Below are 21,726 nucleotides of genomic sequence, written 5' to 3' on the forward strand. Positions count from 1 at the left end.
AGAAGCCACGTGGGTTGCCATTGCTAGACACCAAAGGCACCCCAGCTGGAACACGTAAGATGAAGAAGCTTACAGTGCAAAGAACCCCGGCGCCTTTGTCAGTGTGAAACCGCCCTGAGTCTGGGCAGTGGCCCCAGCACTTACTCTATTCGTCCCCGTGCTTCCCCCTCTCTCGCGCGAGGTGGTCCCCAGGGTTTGCCCGGCCATCTTCTGCAAAGCGGTTCGTTGCCTCTGAGCTTTCAGCACCTTGGGCGGTTCGTCTTGGGATTCCTCTGGCTCTGTAGCATGAGACAATCACCAAGGTCAGCCGTGGTGCCCGAAACCTCCATCCTCAAAGACCCACTGCACCCGCCTGGCCCTCGCTCCCCCAGGGATCCCGGGCTTCGGCTTCTGATCTCAGGGCCACTGACCCAGTCTGCGTGTCCATCCTGGGTCAGGAGCTGCGGTGTTTCTCTTCCTGGGCACCTCTGCCTCAGACCCCTACCCAGAGTCAGGATTCTTCCTCCCTTCCAGTCTGGACCTCCAGGAGCTGGTCTCAGTCCTGCTCGCAGCATGACTCAGGGCTGCAAACTTTTGTCTGGCACTTGAGTCCTGGCAGTAGCTCATTCCCTGATTCTGTTCTGGTCCCGGATTCCAGGCCCTGTCTGCTGCCAGCTGCTGCCTAAAACTGGCCCCTCCTGATACCCTCAGCCCATCGCTGTGCAAATTGGCTCCCTTTAAGGGGATAACATGGCGTACGGGACAGACAGGTTCCCGTTCTCTTCAAGTTTCCTGTCTCAGTCAGGTGCTCTCCCTCCAGTCTGGATGTGGTAAACATCCAAAACACAGGGGTTCAACAGGCACATACATTCCCCACCTCCACCTCCTCTCCAGAGCGGTGGATTCTGTAAGTCTGGGGAAGCGCTCCGCATTTTAACTTGCCGGATGATTCTGGTGGAGGTGAGCCACAGACCACAGCTTAAGAAACACCCACTCAGAGCATAACAAAATCAGCAATTGCAATAAAATGTGGTAACTGCTATGAAGGGGCCATCCAGGCTGAGTCAGGAAAGCCCCCTGAAGTGCTCTTTTGGCCCAGTGTGGGGGCTGCTGCCGTTAGAACTGGACCTGCTGTTTGAGTCACTCAAGGGACATTGACTGACAAGTAACGTGAGTGTGAACAGTCCAGTGCTGGGTGCTGGGGACACATGAGAAAACCCTCAAAAAGTCACCCTGGAAGGTGCTAATCAACCCCAGCTGTAAATCTGAGCCACCTGGCCCCATCCCAAGGTTGTTTCATCAGAATCTCTGAGGGTGGGACCCAGGCCTTCATATTTATTTTTAAACACTCCCCAGATCTTCTAAGAAACAGGCAAGCCTGAGAACCAACTGTTCTAGAGCAGTGGTTCTCAAAGTATGAGCCTGAGCACCAGCCCCAGCTGGTAACCCAGAATGGTACCCAGAATGCAGCTGGCTACTGCAGAATGTTAGAAATGCAGATTCTCAGACCGCACCCCAGCACCACTGAATCCACAGCTTTGGGGTGGGGGGCCCTGCAGTCTGGGAGTAGGGGGACCTCCTTCTCACTGTGCAGCCCTTGCATCCATGCCTTTGGTTCCCTTCACACCATGTACAGGTAAGTAGAGACCATCGAAACAATGAAAAGGACAGCAAATCTGTTTTCGGCCTTGGTTACCAGGGAAGAAAATGAGGTCCCACCTTCTTTGGAAGAGTCCTCTTCTGTGCTCACAGCCTTCGCACCCTTACAGCTCCCTGAGAGAAGGAAGAGTTAGTGGCTCCAATGCATTGAACCCCATCCCCGGTTAGAGAGAAATGTGGGACAGCGTATGAGAACCAGTCAGAAGTAAGCCCTGTAATCACTACTTTACCAGCGACAGGCAGGCGGGAGCAGTGGTCACAACGACAGACACTGGAGGCAGAAGGTTCAGAGTTCCCAGTCCAGCCCTACCCATCACTAGCTGGGCACGACTTGGCCAGTCCTTGACCCTCCCTAAGCCTCAGTCTCCTCATCTAGAAAATGAAGATATCCATGCCCACCCCACATTAAATCATGGGGACAAGGTAATGAGGCAATGAACCCGAAGTGCTCAGCGAAGCACATGGCACTCCTCCGAGCACCAGCACTGGGAAGTTCGGGACCACAGGAATAGTGCCTTTCTGAGCTGGTTGCAAGGCTGGGAAAGAAATGTCTAGCCTCAGGGCAGGGCGTGGGAGGAGACTTGTGGGTTTGCAAGAAAAGGCAGAAGGGTAGCTACAGGGATAGTACAGGGGAGGCAGAGTGGATGCAGTAAAAGGGGTCAGTTTCATTAAGGTGGGGGTAAGGTCTCCAGGAGAGAGCAGCGCCCTGTAGGGTACTGCCTGCCTATAGAGGCCAGCGCCTGCACTCCATTACACACTCACACACTCACTTACACACACACACACACACACGCACACACACACACACACACCAGACTACCCAAAAAAGGAGAGCAATACTCCAAACAGGCCACATTCACATAGATTTGGGGTCAACCTGCTATACACCAGGAATAAGATAAAGGTCGATGGTCTAAACCACAGGCAAGGTGAGTTAGAAAGAGCCGGCTCATGGATTCTGCTCCATCACACGCTGTCCCCAAGAATCTCCCTCTACCCCATGTTTCCATCTCCCTACAGAGAAGAGAATGCCGGGTAAGAAACCCAGCCATTGCAAGGAACGCCTTCAGCACAAATGCCAGCTAGAGCCCTGTCTGTCCAAGAAGCACCCTCCCCCGTCCAGCTGGAAAGCCTGGCACCACATGCCCTCACCCTCACCCTATAGACTGGCTGGTGAGGGACAGGAAAGAGAAAAGGCCAAGACAACAGCCGAGATTATTACAAACCACCCCATGCAGACTTACCCTTCACCTTCCTGCGGGATGAGGTCTGGGTCTGCAAAGATATAGAACAGAGCAGGTTACAATCAGCAGGGAACTCTGCTCCAAGCAGTGATTCCGTCTAGCACCATGAAAAAGAGACAGCCACTATTTCCATACCATCTATTAGAAACTGGAAGGAGCTCACAGTTCACCAGTCTAAACCCCCAACACATCTTAAGATGTCCGTATGTGAGAGGGATGACACCAAGATAGAATGGCAGCAACCAGAAAGGCACCATGCTTTATTTTCCCCTGGTGGGGAGGCAAGAACACCTCCTCTTCAGAGAGGGACTATGGTTTGAAGGTCAGGAGCCCCAAGGAAGCAGAGGGGGACAGTCAGTACTATTGGTACAATGGGTAGAAAACAGGCAGGCCAAGGTAGGCGCCCTCCTGCAATGTGGGCATCTGAGATGAGTGCCCCCTAGGAGCAAGGAGGCATGATGTGGACAGTCACTGAACTGTCTGCTCAACCCCTCTTTCCAGAAAGTGCTTCTTATTCCTCCTGTCACAGTGGAAAATTGGAACGGTGGGATATTGTAACCTACCTCACAATTCTTTTGATATGGTTTCTGTAAGTGCTAACTCTGACTAATATGTAGCTTGTAGATAAGTAACATGTTCATATAAAGTAAGGAGGAAAAGATGGCGGAGGAGTGAAAGGGAGTCACGCTGACCTCCTCCCAAAACCAAACTGGAATTGCAACTAAAAATAGCACCGAAAGCAGTGAGCAAGGGAGAGGAGCCTGGTGCCGCGGACAGTGGATTCGACTCCACACATCCCAACGGGTAGAATTGCTGGAGGCTCGAGAGGGTGGGCTGGGTGCCCACGGGCACTGGCACCAGAGGGACATGAAACGGCCAGTAGCGTCCCCCGAGAAGAACGGGGCTGATCAAAACAGAACCCCTAACTACAGCAGCTAAAGCCGAGAAAATACAGACAAAACGCAACCCCAAAAAGCTTAGGGGCACTCTCTGCCAGAGACAGGTGGCTGGCAATGCAAAAAGACATTTAAAGGGCAAACGCAAAAGTTGCAGCGGCAGCCGCCCTCCTTGATCGCTGGGTACAGGCGGCAGCAGGGAACATGTTCATATAAAAATCCCAGGAACTAGGTTCAAAAGATACAGACTCCAATCTTCAAACATCCCAGCTCCAGGAGATTTGCTGATACTCATCCATGGAGCCAGGATGACATGAAGCCAAGATGACATGAAGCCAAGATGATTAAACCAGGGTGATGCACACTGGGCCATCAGTTACCTTATCGGAATGGACTGTGCATCAGCACCTGCCTCTTGAGTATTGGCTTTCATAGCAACAGGCAGCTGGACCTGCTTTCAGTTACACTTCCATGTGGATAGACCAGACACAGGTGACAGTGTGACCCCTCACCACAGCCAAAGCTGACTGTCCAGGTCTGGGCAGAGAATTCTGGACCGGTAATGTGTAAAGCCAAGAGATGATGGCAGCCAACTGGTTTTGGTTTGGGGTTTTTTGGTTTGTTCACTTGTTTGTTTTGTCACATGGAATAGGTAAGGAATGGAAGCTGATCTTCAGGATAACATAAAAACTATGCAGACATAGAGGAAGGAACAAGACACACAGCAGAGGACAACTCCTGACCATATTCATGTGCCTGGTTCTAGTTTATTCCCACACTCAGCTGCTCTTCTACCTTGAGTTCTGGGGGACATCTTATCTGCCCTTATGACAGATTCCCTCTTCTGCTTAAGTTGAGTTGCCTTTTATTACCTGCTAGCTAATGATTCATCTAACTATTTCTTCCTTTACCTACATCTATTCTAGACACTATAAAACAAATTATTCATTTCCTAGGCTCCCTTGCAGGTATAGCTATGTATGAGATATAGCTGTTATCAATAAAATATTAGCAGAAGTCTTGGAAAAAGACCTTTTCACCAACTTCTTCCATTGAATGTGGTTGTGATAGTTGGGGCTATGGCAGCCATCTTGCAACAATGAGAGCCAAACACATCAACAAAAACTAAACGTATGGAAGATAGTAAAAAGAGAAACAGAGTCTTTTTTTCCAATGGCATAATTGTGCTGCTAAAACAAGGCCAGAAACAGTCACCTCATTTGGTGTTACAATAAAAAAAAAAAAAAGCACCCTACTCCATTCTGTTTAGCCAATACGTTCCTGACTGAAACATTTACACACAAGAGTTCTGGGTAAAATAAGGAAGAAACCTCCGGGCTGAGGCCTGAGCAGCCACAGCACTGAAGAGCTTAGTGTTTTGGGGGGTGACAGTGAAAAGAACAGCAGGGGAGTGGATGGTATATGTGACTGAGTGAGGCATGGCTGGGAGAACAGAAAAGCATCAATAGCAAGAGCTGTGAGTACAGAAAGAGTAGGCTAGACAGTGGCAGTGGGTGCTCAGCCCCGGGAAGTTGTGAGGAGGGTGTTTTCAGAACCAGGGCAAGGACCTGAGGCAACAGGAGGGGCTCAGCTTGGGAAAGATACACTTCTCTACCGGGCTTGGCAGAGAATTATTGGCAATAGGCAAAAAGTGACAGGGCCAGGTCTAGGAGAGAGGTGCTTAGTGGGTGCCTTTTCATCAAACTAGTTTATGCAACCCCAGCATCAGAGGCTGTTAATTTATCAGAAGGCTACTGGTTAAGAAGCTATGTCTGAGAACACAGTGAGAAGAGCACAAGCTTTGCAGCCCGCCTGCTGGGCTTGGGTTGAATCTCCCCCCTGTAACTACAGAGTGGCCTGTGTGGGCTCCTGTGAGATACTTGACTTTTCCAGCCTCTTTGGTTATGGGTCAAATAACAATGAGAAAGTATGTTTACCTTGAAGGGCAGTCGTGAGGCTTAAATGAAGCGATAAGCCAAGTATCAAGCAGGCGCTGGCATTTAATATGGTCTCTGGTATTTGTGTGAACCCATCTGCCCACAGTCCTTAAGGGCAATAGGCACATCTTCATCCTGAAGGGAGGCAGACTGAATCCTCATCACTTTGTGCCCCTGAAGTCTGAGGATTTCTCTCCCCTTAAAGAACCCAACTAATTAGACAAATAGCAGCAAATCCAAAAGGATCTAAGGAGACTCTTGCGGAGAGGAGGCCTAAGGGCAACAGAGGCTGGTTGGGTGGAGGGACAGACCTACCATCTCCGTCTGTGAGGTAATGATCCTGGCTTGTTGTTGCATCTGGGTGCTGAGGGACATAATGTGCTGCTGGGATTGGGAAGCCGTTACATGTAGTTGACAAAGGACGTCATGCAGCTTCTCATTCTCCTTCTGTAGCTTCTTACTTGCCTTCTGTAGCTTCTTACTTTCCTTCTGCAGCTTCTTATTTTCCGTCTGCAGCTTCTCATTTTGCCTCTGCAGCTTCTTATTCTCTTCCTGTAGCTGGTGGGCATAGGATGGTTAGTCAGTCATTGTCAGCATTTCTAGGTAAACGCTGGTTGGGGTTCCACCGAGAGCAGGTAGAGGGTTTCCTGGCCTGGGCAGGTGGTTTCTAACCAGACTAACTACCTTCCAGTTTGGGAACATTTTCAGGCTGTGCCTGAGGAGAAGGGACAATTGAATGCAAGCTGCAAAGATCAGGGCACAGGGGCTCTCTGTCAGGTGTGGCCACCCACCGAAAGGCAGTCAGGGAACTGGGGGTCATTCAAAAATCATCAAATGGATGTTTTTAGGTGAAAACAAAAGGTGAAAAAAGTGTGGTAACATGCTGCCTCTGGTGTAAGAGCAGAGAGAAAATGAGACTGTTTACTTATATTTGCATAAAGCTCTGGAAGTGTATGCAAGAAAACAACGCAAGTGGTCACCTATGGACGGTGGGTATAGGGGACAGGTAAGTAAAGGCGGGGTGGAAGGGAGACTTAGTGTACCTTAATATTTCTCCTGCTTGAGGAATAAATTTGAATGTATTTTCCATTTTAAAGTGTTTCAAATGAAATAAATTCATCAGATGGGATTACTGGAATGGGGTGGCTACTATGTGCCGCACTCTGATTCATGCACTTTGACATTCTGAGCCCTCGGTAGGCAGAACCTGAAGCTGTTGTAAATGGGTCTCTTCTTCAACTTGCCTCAGGGATGTTTTTATAGAAGCTGTTTTCTCTGCCCTGAAGGCTGCTGCTTTCTGTTCACTGACTCCAGTACCTGAGCCCTTCCTTTGGGGTTACCCCTCAACTATTACTGAGGTCCGCAGCCACCTGGTTCTCTCCTGGGTGGGATTTCAAAGGAGGGCCTGAACACAAAATGCCCAGGCAATTCATCAGAGGTTTATGGCAAAAACCTCCTTGGCTGGCCTCACGGGGTCACTGCCCAGGGGACCACAGAGTAAAGGATGTGGTGGTTTGGAAAAGAAGACCTGGAGTCTGCTGTTCCTGGGCAGCTGACCCTTCCATGTATTGATGAGAGTCAGTAGCCAGGAACAATATCAGCAACAAAATACTTTCCAACCAGTTTAAGTTGGGAGGTGAAGTGGTGTACTGGGAGGAAATCATGGGAACCAAGATCCAATCCCCTCCCCCCGCCCCCCACCAACCACCCAATGAGAACTACCTCTCTGTTATTGGCTGCCAGCTGCTTTTCCAATTCATGAAACATCCTTTTCCATTCTCTATCCTGAAAAAAAAATTACAGCCCCTTCACATATTAAAATATATTATAAAACTGCCCTGGCTGGTGTGGCTCAGTGGATTGAGTTCCAGCCTATGAACCAAAAGGTCCCTGGTTCTATTCTCCGTCCGGGCACATGCCTGGGTTGTGGACCAGGTCCCCAGTGGGGGACACGCAAGAGGCAGTCACACACTGATGTTTCTCTCCCTCTCATTCCCTTCCCCTCTCTCTAAAAATAAATACAGGAAATAAAACTACAGGAATTAAAAAGTACTGGCTCGTGATTAAAAAGACAGAACAGTGAAAAGAATAGGAAGTTCAGACAAGGGGGAAAACATGAAATCTTAGTCTGGGGCAGGGTGGATTGTCAACTAATAGTGTTCACACAAGTAGCTAAGTGCCTGAAAAAAAAAAAAAAACACTATGAACTTGTATCCTTATTTCATATCTTAAACCAAAATAAAGTCTAAGTGGGTCAAAGATTTAAACATAAAAATGCAAGTGACTGTCAGCAAGATGGTAGAACAGCAGGTTCAGCTCTCAAACCACCCCCAGATGAGATGAACTTTATGGGAACCAGGGAATCCAACTGACAGGTTCCAGTGCCTCGATGGACCAAGAAATCAGAGAATAGATTCATTGATGAGGAGAACAGTTTTACATCACTGCATCACCCCTCCCACAAGGCAGCACAGCTCAGTGCCAAGAGAGACTCCCCCAAGCTCCAAAATTTCCCACAAGATCAAAAGCATCCCACAACTGCCCCAGCCTTGAGGGATGCTGCCCAGGAAGCCCGCTTCTGTCTCACCAGCCCCAGAATGGAGGACATTGGCACGGCTGAAATAGGTGTGTGGTACTGACACACAGCTCTTAGCAACCAGCCACAGGTGCTGTGGCCTGGCTCGTGGACACCAGGAGGTGCAGGAGCAGAGAAGGTAACAGGGTAGAGTATTTGGATGCAGTTGAAGTTAAGTTGTTATCGGCTTAAACCACGCTGCTGTAACTATAAAATGTTTTATGTAAAGCCTCATACAAAAAAACACCAATAGCAGGTACAAAAAATGATAAAAAGAGAAAGGAATCAGACATACTACTAGGGGAAAAAGCATCCAATCACAAATGAAGACAGCAAGAGAGAAAGAAAATAACAAAGAAACTTCAGGGGGGAAAAAAGTCTGAAAACAACAAAATAGCAACAGTAAATACTTATCTATCAATAATTATTTTTTATTTTTTCAATTTCAGTTGCCATACACTATTATATTAGTTTCAGTGTACGTACAACATAGTGATTACACATTCTTATACCTTACAAAGTCATTACCCTAATAAGTCTAGAACCCATTTGACACCATACATAGATTTTACAATATTTTTTACTGTATTTCCTATGCTGTACTTTACATCCCTGTGACTGCTTTTATAACTGACAATTTGCACTTCTCAACCCCTTCACCTTTGTCACTGATCCTGCCAACCCCCCTTCAATCTGGCAACCATCAATTTGTTCTTTATCTATGAGTATGTTTTTGTTTTGTTTGTTCATTTATTTTGTTTTTTAGATTTCACATACAAGTGAAATCATATGATATTTGTCATTGTCTCCTTATTTCACTTAGCATAATTTCCTCTAGGTTTATCCATGTTGTCTCAAATGGAAAGATTTCATTCTTTTTATGACTCTTTTGGAGCCCTCCCCCGACACAGAGCCACAAAGCAGTGAAGTGGACTGTCCTGCACTGGCAATCACTTAAGGCTCCGCCCCACACAAGCTACCAGCAGCTTTCCTACAATAGGCCACTTTACTAAGACAGGGGATCAAAGCAGCTCTACCTAATACACAGAAACAAACAGAGAAAGGCTGCCAAACTGAGGAGACAAAGGAATAGGACCCAAATGAAAGGAAAGAACAAAACCCCAGAAAAAGAACTAAATGAAATGGAGATAACCAACCTGTCAGATGCAGAGTTCAAAACACTGGTGATCAGGATACTCAAAGAGCTCACTGAGTATGGCAACAACATAAAGGAAGAAATGTAGGTTACACTAGTGAAATTTTTTGAAAACCTGCAGGGAACCATCAGTGGAAGGGAGGAAGCTGGGATTCAAATCAATAATTTGGAACATAAGGAAGAAATAAGATTTCAACCAGAACAGCAAGAAGGAAAAAAATTTTAAAAACAAGGATAATATAACGACCCTCTAGGACATCTCCAAACATACCAACATCCGAATCATTGAGATGCCAGAAGAAGAAGAGGAAGAGCAAGAAACTGAAAACTTATTTGAAAAAATAATGAAAGAAAGCTACCCTAATTTGGCAAATGAAATAGATATACAAGTCCAGGAAACACAGAAAGTCCCAAAGAAGTTGGACCCAAAGAGGACCACATGAAGTTACATCATCATTAAAATGCCAAAGGTTAAAGATAAAGAGGGAATCTTAAAAGCAGCAAGAGAAAAGTAGAGAGTTACCCACAAAGGAGTTCCCATAAGATAATCAGCTGATTTCTCAAAAGAAACTTTTCAGACAAGAAGGGACTGGCAAGAAATATTCAAAATGATGAAAAGCAAGGACCTACAACCTAGATTACTCTATCTGGTAAAGCTATCATTTATAATGGAAAGGCAGAGAGAGTGTTTCCCAGACAAGGTAAAGGTAAAGTTCATCACCACCAAGCCATTATTACATGAAATGTTAAAGGGACTCACCTAATAAAAAGAAGAAGATCAAAACTATGAACATTAAAATGGCGGCAAATTCACAATTATCAACAACTGAATCTGAAGAAAAAAAAAACTAAACAAACAACCAGAACAGGAACAGAATCATAGATATGGAGATCATTTGGAGGGTTATCAGCTGGGAGGCAGAAGGGGAAGAATGGGGGGAAAGGTGCCGGGATTAAGAAGCCAGTTAGTGAATGACAAATACCATATGATCTCACCTGTCAGAGGAATCTAATGAACAAAATAAACTAATGAACAAAATAGAACCACAGGCACGGAAACATGGAACAGACTGAAAGTGACCAGAGAGGAGGGAAAGGGGATAATGGTGGAAAGGAGGGGAAGGAACTAGACAAAGAACATGTATGAATGACCCACAGACATGGACAACAGTGTGGGAAGTGACTGTGGGAGCAAGGGGTGGGAGTGGGTCGGGATGGGCAGGGGAGGGCAAAGGGGGAAAATTGGGACAACTGTAATAGAGTAACAATAAGAAAAGATTTAATTTAAAAACACTACTAAGAAACATGTGTAACACCCTAAAAACTACAATTGGAATTATAATACATTGATATTCTTTAAATAAAAAGAGTCATTTTTTTAAAAAAGAAGAAGAATTGGCAGGTACAAAATAGACAGGGGGAGTTAAGAATAATATAGGAAATGGAGAAGCCAAAGAACTTACACACATTACCCATGGACATGAACTAAGTGAGAGATAATTGCTGGAGGGAAGCAGGAGGTACCAGGCAGGGCAGTTTAGGGTAATTTCCATGCCTTATACAAACTCTCTGATGAGTAAGGAAATCAATAGAAAAATAGGCAAATAGAAACAGAGTTCTCAGAAAAACAATGGCTTTTTTCACTGGAAAACTTGTGAAACATCAAGCAGTGGAAACACTTTACTGCTGACTATTAAGCATGAAGCTCTTTCTTAACAACCTTGCAGAGCAGAAACAGAAACACAGCAGGATTATGGACTGTCAATTGCCCTTCCTTGACATGGAAGTAATTATCAGTGATACAAACCATACATAATTGGACTATTATAAGACTCATCTGGTGGTGACCAGAGCCACCTCCAACTAGCTCAGAAGAGCAGATTAGACTCAGTCTTCTCAATTATATAATTGTTTGTTTTTAAAAGATTTTATTTATTTTTAGAGAGAAGGGAAGAGAAGTAGAAAGAAAAGGAGAAAAACATCAAAGAAAGAGAAACAGCGATGGGTTGCCTCTTGCACACGCTCCAATGGGGACCGAACTGACAGCCCAGGCCTGTGCCCTGACCAGGGATTGAACCAGCAACCTTTCACTTTGCAGGCTGGCACCCAACCAACTGAGCCACACCAGTCAGGGCCCAATTCCGTATTTGTTGACCTTACATTGGTAGCATGCAATTGGCCATGGTGAAAATATTTACATCACAAAAAATTGCAAATGCTACAAATCAAAGATTTTCTAGTGCCATAGAGCCAGGTGTGAAATACCACCACACCACTATATCCATCACAAATATTTTCAAATCCAGCAGCTTGTTACATTTCTAAGAGTTGTCTTCGATTGGGTTGGAGTCAAAATGAGGCAAGATTGTTCAATAAGAGACACAGCTGTGTGTATTTTTAAAAAGATCCCAGGCAAATCTGATATTGTACACACACTTATCACCAGTCTCAACCAAGCATCCCCAAGAACCCTATTCTATGCTTTCTTGTATTGGCAGACAGTCTGAAAATACAGAACTTCGATGCCTTTCAACTTTCCTAAAACTGTAGAACAAATAAGAGAAACTTTGTTAGAAAACAACACGGCCATTGGCTGGCTTTGGGAAGAAGGCACGGAGGATCTGCTCACCTGAATTTTCATCTTCTTGAGAACTGCCAGGGCCCGGAGCTCCTCCGTCTGCCTGAGCTGGTCCCTGCACTCCCCATCCTGAGGAGACCTAAGGGCAGAGCCCACCGCACTCTGGGACTGCAGGGCTGTTGGTTTCTGAAAAGGCCAGGGCATATTGTTTAGACGAAGATCTAGTCTTGGTTTTGTCTTTTACATCTTGAGCAGCGTCAGATGGGCTCAACCAGAAACCCCGTCCAGTCTTCATTCGCTATCTGCACACCTGTGAACATTCACACTAGTCCGGGTTCTCCTTCTCTAGTGTGCTTCCGCGAGCTCAGGTCTTGCCCCAGAGAGGCAAGTTCCCAAAGAACAGCAGAAAATGGACAGTCTTACAGTGTTGTTCACAATCACTCCACATGGAATCTTACCTGTTTTTTATCCCTCAGAATTTAAAAAATATATTAACAAAATTGTTATCCAACTACACAGAATTTTGTATCCATTTTGGCTCCTATACTTTAATAAAAATAAAATTCAGGAGAATGTGATTCAGGTACGAAGAATACTACAGATCCAAAAATTATGTTCTAATTTACCAAAACTCAGAATTTCCTAACTGAAAGTAACCCTTTGACCTTTGATGAAACGGTTTCTGAGCAACTTCAAAGTCAAATTAATACCTATCTATCGAATGTCTGGTCAGCCAGCACCGTGTCAGGGGAAGTGTCAGAGTCAGGAAAGTTTTAGATGAGCTGGGGAATGAGTGGTGAGAAGCACGGGTTGGACGCATGAGGTCCACATGGTGAAGCAGCATCTTGTTTTCCACACACCATCCCTGACCCCACTGGGGAAACATTCGGGTCACTATAGTAAACCCACACACACACACGCACGCACGCACGCACGCAGCTCTCATTTCGACCCCACCGCCTTCCATCCTCCACTTTCCATCTCAGAGTGAGACGATGGATCCCCCAAGATTCCAGGCATAGCCCATGACAATCCCCTGCTAGAAGAGTGGCCTTTTTAGGCAAAATGTGGAAGGATTATGAGAATCACTATTAGTTCATTTTCAAAAACTAGATTGTCCTTAATGTTGTTACTAGATTGTCCTTAATGTTGTTACTAGATTGTCCTAATGTAGGGGGACCCATAGGAGCTAAATACATTCGGAAGGTATTTCTCCTTAAAACTTATCTTCTGACATAGTTTTAGTCATACAGGTTTATATGCCAAGATACAGTCCAGAGATAATTTTAATAAAGTTTTCCTGAATAAACCTGATAATATATCCATTAGAAAAGCAGGAACTTTGAAGTTTAAAGAGCTAGGTTCAAACCCCAGCACAGCTCCGTATCTTAGTAGCTGTGTGACCTTGGGCAAGTTATTGTGGCCTCACTGTCTTCACCTGCAAAGGAGGAATGTCAATAGCTTTAAAAATAACTTTAAAAAAGAAATTAATAAACTCATGAGGTACCTACTTGGAGAATGTTAAGGTGTTTGATAGTTGTGAGGGTTAAAAGTTAATGTATATAAAGTGCTCTGCACAGGAGCTGGAAAACAGTAAATATAGTCAACAAATTTTAGCTAGTAGGTGTGACCTCCACAGATCCCTCAGTTGTCCTATCAGGTAGCCAGCACTCAGCAAATATTTGTCGGAAGAAAAATACATTCATTTAAATTTTGCCTCATTTCTTATCCAGTGATGAAAGCCCTTTGCAAAAATGAGAATAATACCTAGGAAGTTCTTACTATATATCAGATAATGCCAAGTGCTGTGTGCTAATTTAACCCTCTCAGCAACCCATCTTACAGAAAATAAACCACGGCACAGGAAGGTTAAGGAGCTTGCCTGATGTCACACAGCCAGCATGGGACAGAGCAGAGATGCCACCCCAGGCCCTGGCCGCTGGTACCCAGCCTCAGTGTGCGTTAGCCCCACAGTGGCAGAGGAAATAAAACCAATACAAACCAAGTGAATGAATTTTGAGAACAGAGAAGCAGATTTTCAACAAAATAAATTTGAAAAGTCTTTTACACTGGGTACCTCTTCTAATGCAGAGTTATTGTAGATAGAACTTTTCAACTCATCCCAAAACAGTTTTTTTTGTTGGTCTATTTCCTCAGATAGTTTTTCTTTCCACTCCTCAAACATTGTTTTAACATCCTTTCCCCTTTTGCAGGTGGTCTTTTCTTCCTACAAAAAAAAGCAAGAACAATAGAACAATCAATTCAGCATTTATAATTCAGCAAATATTTACTGAGAAAATGTGAGGGCCCCTTGTCATGCAAGTCACAATGGAGACCCAAAGAACATTTACCCCACAGTCCCCATTGCTTGGACTTAGTGGGCCAAATTTTGTGTGAACTTTCAAATCCCTTGAGGATAGAGATTATGTTGTCTCTGTCTTTCCAGAGGCTGGATTCTGGAACTTTTAGAACAAGACCCACGCCTCGTCCTCAAAAAGCCAAGACTACAGTGTAAGAAGTTGAAATTCAGGTTCAAATACCTTCCAAGGGTGCTGAATAAAGCAGGAAACACACTCCCTGCTCTACTTTTGGCCAGACAGGTCTGGCAAAATAATTGAATTTTCCTTTCCAGACCACCTAAAAGCACTTGCCACACAGGGAAGATGCCTCTGACTCCCAGCCCCAAGAAAACAGCCAGAATTTTGGCCCTGTGGGGTCCATGTGCTTCCTGGGTCTCCGGGGTGGTCCCTGACCGAGTCTCCTGATGTCTCTTCTCCATGCTCACCTGCAGCTGCTGCTGCTTCTCCAGGAGGGCTGCCAGCTCCTCCTGAGTTGATGTAAGCTGGGCCCGCAGGTCTTTTACCACCTCCTCCATAGACTGTTCTGGCTTCTTTTTTTCTGTGGGGTCCATGCAAACAGAGGATGACCAGTTTAGGTGAAAAAGTCAGTGGAGCGTGGTCCCTCACCTATGTCATCAATCACACACCTCAGTCAGAGGCCAGGTTTGCCATTTACATGGTACATTGACCTTGGCGAATGACTTAACCTCTCTGACCCTCAGTTTCCCCAAACTGGAAAATGGACATAATAATAGCATCTAACTCAGAGAGTTGTTGTGAGGATGAAATGTGATCATGCAAAGTGCTTAGCGTAGTACCTGTCATGATGCTCAATAAATGTGAACTATCATTGTAAAAATAATTTTTTTGACAGTACTGGCCCAGAGAAATGTGAATGCAAAATTACTAGAGTAACAGAAGCAGAATACCAAATAGCATGTACACATTGATTATTAACGGAAAGAATATATCCATGTTTCCTGACAGCAATCAGAGAGGAATTTAAAGTAATAAAAATAATTGTAGTTTTAAATTCATTTTTTTCAATAATTTAAACATAGAGTTCTAAATTTCAAGTGAAAGAAAGGCACCATGCATTATGTATGAACAATTTAGCTAAGGTTGGTTTAAGTGTGTACTTGAAATTTTTTAAGTTACAAAAGAGACTCAGAATGAATTGTAAAATAACATTCTACCTAAACTGCATACTGATAAAGCAGTAGGGGTTAAAGGTTAATGAAAAAGACACCAATTGTACATTTGTTACTTTTTAAAGTACATTTAGTAATTATTCAGTAGATGACACAGTTATTAAAACTCTAAACCTTTCTTTGGAGAGAGATGTGACTTTTCTTAGATTGGACTTTTTAGAAACAAGCAATTTTTAGATGCACTATGAATTGATCTGGGTTAACAAGTGATTTGAGCTGAGTGTAGAATGGGGGAGCTGAGAAACCAAGAAAAAGGTCATGAACATTAATATAGCAAAGTTGCCTTAGGAACATATTTTCCCTCTCCTTACAGCACTTTACATTAGGGAAATGATAAGGAATATGCACAAAGATTCACATATAAGAATTTTAATTATCATGTGATTTATAACAGGGAAATTTTTGAGTAACCCATATAAATTATGAAATAATTCAATTGTGAAATAAACTATGATAGCCATTTGATGAGATACTCTTCAGCCATTAAAAATCGTGTTTAAAAGACGATTTAATGACACTGGAAAATGTGATATATTCTTAACTGAAAATAAGCAATAGTCAATACTGCATACTGTATAATTATATATGTAGACAGAAAAATAATAACAGAGAATATACCAAAATATTAACTGCAGGTATTTGTCCATGATTATTATTTTTTGTTTTCCACTGTCATGTATTTAAATATTTGGTATCTGTGGCATTTTGTTCAATTTTCTGCTTGTGGTAAAACACATGTAACATAAAATTTACCATTCTAAACCATTTTTAGGTGTACAGTTCAGTGGTATTAGATACTTTCATAATGTTGTGCAACCATCACCACCAGCCATCCCCATCGCTCTTTTCCTCTTATAAAAAAGAAATCTATAAAGATTTAACAATAATTTCTCATTCCCCTTCCCCCAGCCTCTGACAACCACCATACTACTTTGTTTCTATGAATTTGATTACACTGGGTACTTCATAAAATTAAAATCATTACATTATTTGCCCTTTTGTGACTGGTTTGTTTCACTTAGCGTAATGTCCTCAAGATTCATCCATGTTGCAGTGTATTTCAGAATTTCCTTTCTTTTTAAGGCTGAATAATATTTCAGTGTTTACATACACCACATTTCGCTGATCCATTCATCTTTCAATGGTCATTTGGCTTGCTTCCACATCTTAGCTACTGTAAATAATGCTGCTATAAAGATGAGTGTACAAATATTCTCTAAAGAAATGTCTTTTTATAGGAAAAAAAATATTTAAGAAGTGGAAAATCTGTTTTCCTTTAGCAGCTTCCAATTCAGAACCAAGAAGAATTACATACATAACAAATGCATAGTCACCAGGTAAATGGTGCTGTTTTAAAACTCTAAGTCTATTCTTTGAAAAGGAAATTAAAATGAGGGAAAATAAGAAAAAGTTTTATTTTGGGGTTTTTATATTTATATTTTGATGTCTATATTTTATGTTTTAATAGCTATTTTTATTAAACCAAAAACAAAATTAATGCAAAGCATGGAAACCTCTCCATGGGGAAAACATACAGTTCTGTTACTTGTTTTGGAAATAGAAATGGTAAAATTAAAGTGATTATGTCAAAATAAGATTAGGCACATAATAAAGTCAAAGAACTGGTCTGACTGCTCATTAACCCCGTTTAAGCTCATTCAAAGTTAGCATCAGAGAACAGCAGATTCACAACAAGCTAGGAGGGAAGGACCCTTCAAATGCATTGTCTAACAGCCCCATCCATAGTGAAAACCACTGAGACTCAGAGGGGGAAGCATTGGCCATGGTCACATAATTGGAAGGGACAAAACTGAGACTGGAACCTACCTGTGTGACTCCCTGCTCTTTTTCTCTACACACACAGTCAGAAACCCTCCCAGCCCCAAGTAGGATCTCCATGGTGGATGGTGGGATCATCCCATCTTCCAATGCATGATGCAGTTCCAAGGGTAGTTTAGTTGATGTGTGTGCCCTGCATCCACTGAATTCCAATCAAGGTCCTTCCATGGTCCCAGAAATGCCACTTAGACTCACCATCTTTCGCCTCGCTCTCATGCTTGCGTTGAAGGTGGTTCCAGAGAAAGGAGGCACTCATGAATGTCTTCTCACACAGATGGCACTGAGCAGAGAGGAAGTAGTGGGAAGTGCAGGATTAAGTCACCTGAGTCAGCCTGGGATTCTCCCTATATCAAAACTCCCATTACCCTGGGATTCCTGGGCTGCTTCAGACACACAAGAAAATTCATTTACTGAGTAAGGCAATGATGTCAACCCCCCAAATATATATACTGAGCTTTAAACCTCTACCAGTATCCTGGGAAACTGTAAACACTGACTAGGTATTTGATGATACTAAGAAATTTTTGTTGGTTTTTTATGGTGTGATGATAATATTGTGTTTTTGTTTAGAAGTGGGGATCCTTGCCTTTTAGAGATATATACTGAAATATTTACAGGTAAAATCATGTGACTAATATTCTCCAAAATATTCTCCAAAAACATGTGAACAAGGGGTGGGGGAAAGTGGGTAGGGGAATAAATGCAACAACATTGGCCATGAGTTGCTAACTATTGGGCTGGGAATATGCAGATGAAGGTTCGTTCTATTACTATCTCTATTATTGTATATGTTTGAGATTTTCCATAATATGAAGTTTTTAAAAGATACCAATGTCCAGGTCCCACCCTAGGGTTGATAACCACCAGAGCAAGGACAGTTAATAATAGCATATCTAATTCTACCTCATTTTCCCCAAGTATTTCAGACCCTGCCAATCTACCATATCATCCTTTCACTGTAAAGCTTCAAAATTCTTCTGACACTGCTTTGCAGGCTGTCATTACCAGTCAATAGAGTAATGGGAAAGATTATTTGCAGCCTTTACACAAAGGCAAATACAACAAAAATGGCCAGTTGTCTCCTAATACCCACTTTCCTTTTTCCTTAGCAACAGAAGCCTTGATTTTTAACTGATCATAAGGCCAATGAGAGTAAACACTGTCCTTCCTTGCAACCAGGTGTGGCCATGGGATTAAACCTTGTTCAATAACATGGAAGCAGAAGTGGTATATGCAACTTCTGGGAAGCGTTATTAAAGAAAGAGACATGGCATTCTTCCCCCATCTCCTCCTACTGAATTGAATGTGGACTTGAGAGTGGAATTTAGGCAGCCATCTTGGACCACAAGGCAGAAGTCACATGATGAGGCTGGCAGAGAAACACATAAAGAACTGGGTCCGCGATGGTTGTGGCACTACGTACCAGCCCCAGAACACTAACCTCTAGACTGTGTTCATAAGAGGGAAAAATAAACTTAGATCGGATGCATCTCAACTACAATATGAGGTTTTCTGTCACCCACGGTCAAGCTTAAACCGACACACACAACCTGGATTGACAGACGTTGCCCACTCTGGAATTCTAAAATCACACAAATGAGTTCCTAGTTGTCAGAAGGAATATGAGGTGGGTGGATGGGGACTATTTTATAAAACATCTTATTCCAAATTACAAGTCCTTCCACTCATCCCACCCTTCCCTGCTTCCCCATTCCCACCTCAAGCAGCACACTCAACAATCAGGCCCCTGAAGCTGGACAGCCGTCACTGCCTTCGGACTAAAATCCACACTCTTCCACAATGTCCAAGGCCACAGTGACCTGGCTCTACTATCCTCTCCTGCCACACCTCCCACCAGTCTCCTGCCCAAACCCCACCTCGGGCAGCCCAAAGCCATTACCCTGAGCGCACTTCTCACACCGTCACCTTGGCTGCCTCTGCCCATAACATTCCTTTATAAAATTGTGCTCAGCAGTCAAGGCTTGTTTAAGCACCACCTCAGGAAGACTCTTCCTCTTCTTACTCTGTGTGTCCACAGCTCCTCAGCCATTTATCTTAACCCTTTTTCCACCTACAAAGACATCTGTTATTTCTGGCAGTACAGTAGCCATACACTCTTCCTCTGATAACAGCACCCAGCTTTCTTCTGGGGAGCAACCCTTCGCTTACTCTCAAGCCATGGGCTTCAGTCCACCCCAGCTCCATGAAACATGTGACCTACATCAAAGCCAATCAGAGCTCTGCATTCCCAGGGCCCGGAGACTGGTTGAAACACAGGAGTCAGTGAAATACTAGCTGGGGTGCTGGGACCAGTGTTGGCCCTCTGTCATGCCAGCCTTAAATCTCGAAAAATAAGAAGCTGGCATTACTGCGGCCCAACCTGCTACCACAGGGACAGGATCTTTCTCAGAATGGAATCCACACTGAAGAAGAATTGCCAAGAGATTCAGGGAAAGAAACTAGATTCTGGTGCCCTCTTGTTCCTGGGGCAAAGCCACACTTTGATGCCACAATAACCCTGGATTTTTCAGTTAAATCAACCAATAAATTCCTTATTGGCCTAACCCAGGTTAGATTTTTTTTTTGTCACTTACTATTGAAAGGGTTCTGACTCTTATATCATAATTAAAAATACATTAATTATATCATTAGCATTCTATTGAAATGATTCCTTCTTCCCCACCTACCCTCAAACTATGAAGTCCTTGAAAACCTGAACCAGCATGACCTGTGATTATTTCCTCAGTGCCTGGCACCCAGCCAGGCCAACATGACAATTTATTACAGGGTAACAGTCCTCAAATCACACTTTCCATGAAAATACACACAAAATACTCTGGCTAATGAACTGTTACTTGGTTAAATACTGGAGATCCTTTTCTAGAATGGAACTGACTCTACCAGTCCCCTGACACACATTGATCTCACACACACACACACAAACACACACACACACACATACACACATGCACTTCTTACATACAGCACTTTCTACACACAGAGACAAAGCCCTCATGCATACACACATATATATATATATATATATATACTCACACCCTCCACAAATACACATACCCTTAGACATATATACACCTTTACTTTTTCATACACACCATAAATATATCTTTATAAGCACACTTCCACATACTCACAAGCACACATTACACACCACACACCACACACACATACCATACACAAATGTACCCTCCATTCACACACACACGCATTAGACACACATATTTACACCTTCCATAAGCAAACACACATACCCTCCATACTTTTAAACATTCTTTACACACAGCCTCTCCATAAACATATACTCTATGCACACACATCCTTCATATACACATCTGCCACACCTGTATAATCTACACACACACACACACACACACACACACACACACACACACAGTAGATAGAACCAAATCAGACACTCAGGCTCTTTGGCCATGAGCAGCATCTCTAAAATCTGCCCCTGACCAATGACTACGGCCCATAGCAGAGTCTGGGCCCAAGGGATGGTGTTGCCCAGTGGCCCTGTGGCTGGGCACCCAGACCTCCCACTCTCCTTGCCCTATTGATATTCCTCACCATATAGTAGCTCTGGCCACCTGACCGTTGGAGCAGCTGCTGCAAGTCTTTGATCATCTTGCGACGCCGGTGGCTTTCCTCTCGCACACCCCTGAGCTCTTCGGCCTGGCAGCCCAGCTCCTGCTGACCACGCTCCTGCTGGCTCAGGCTGGCTTGCAGGCGCACCTCCAGCTGGGAAATTCTGGTAGTCAGGCAGTTCTGGCAGTGCAGCAGGTACTCGATGATGAGCTGCGCTAGGCGCAGCACATTGAGCAGTGCCTGGTCCAAAGGCTCCCAACAGTGGCTGCATCGCTCCTGGTCCAAGGTGCAGAAGGTGATGTCAGTGAGGTTCTCCTGCAGGGTGGTCACATCCAGCTCCCGTGCCACACGGTCCACATCCAGGACACTCATGCGCCTCCAGTCCATGTTCCTATTGCGAGGCTGGAACTTGAAGGGAGGGACTGTGTAGGTCCCAAAGATGGGACAATAGGTAGTTTGAGCAGTGATAGCAAGAAACTGCATGGTCAGGGAAGCCCTGAGCTGACCACCTAGGGAGGGTGCCACCAAGGCCACTGCAGCCAGTAAAGAAACTGAGGTAGGACCTGAAAAACGAGAAGACAGTCCAAGTTAGGCAAAGTGCTTGGGCTGCATGTACAAGGCCCAAGTGCCATCAAGAGCCTAAGTGAGGTGAGGTAAAGGATCTGAACAACAGCTGCAGTATGCATGCTCTGCACAGGCACGAC

General features: G+C 44.1%; 1 protein-coding gene across 1 annotated transcript; it reads right to left on the reverse strand.

Annotated features, from left to right (window-relative positions):
* Window positions 1-145: 145 nt before the first annotated feature.
* Window positions 146-21,570, reverse strand: DZIP1L (DAZ interacting zinc finger protein 1 like). The gene is made up of 10 exons (XM_054595266.1): window positions 21,005-21,570; window positions 17,609-17,693; window positions 14,810-14,922; window positions 14,102-14,251; window positions 12,076-12,210; window positions 6,031-6,273; window positions 2,883-2,913; window positions 848-930; window positions 485-714; window positions 146-278 (listed from the first exon to the last, which is right to left on the reverse strand). Exons 1-10 carry the CDS (start codon window positions 21,503-21,505, stop codon window positions 146-148), a joined length of 1,704 nt encoding a protein of 567 aa, XP_054451241.1. The 5' UTR covers window positions 21,506-21,570.
* Window positions 21,571-21,726: the final 156 nt, after the last annotated feature.

The sequence above is a fragment of the Pteronotus mesoamericanus genome, unplaced genomic scaffold (genome assembly GCF_021234165.1).
Source record: "Pteronotus mesoamericanus isolate MK-2021 breed Mesoamerican mustached bat unplaced genomic scaffold, CSHL_Meso_final scaffold_54, whole genome shotgun sequence".
NCBI classification, from domain to species: Eukaryota; Metazoa; Chordata; class Mammalia; order Chiroptera; family Mormoopidae; genus Pteronotus; species Pteronotus mesoamericanus.

Coding starts and splice junctions, on each gene's coding strand:
- DZIP1L (XM_054595266.1), bottom strand. CDS start 21,505: ATGCAGTTTCTTGCTATCACTGCTCAAACTACCTATTGTCCCATCTTT. Junction 14,252..14,809: donor AGAAGCAGCAGCAGCTGCAG/GTGAGCATGGAG, acceptor TTTTTTTTGTAG/GAAGAAAAGACCACCTGCAA. Junction 715..847: donor AGGAGGTGGAGGTGGGGAAT/GTATGTGCCTGT, acceptor ATCCCCTTAAAG/GGAGCCAATTTGCACAGCGA.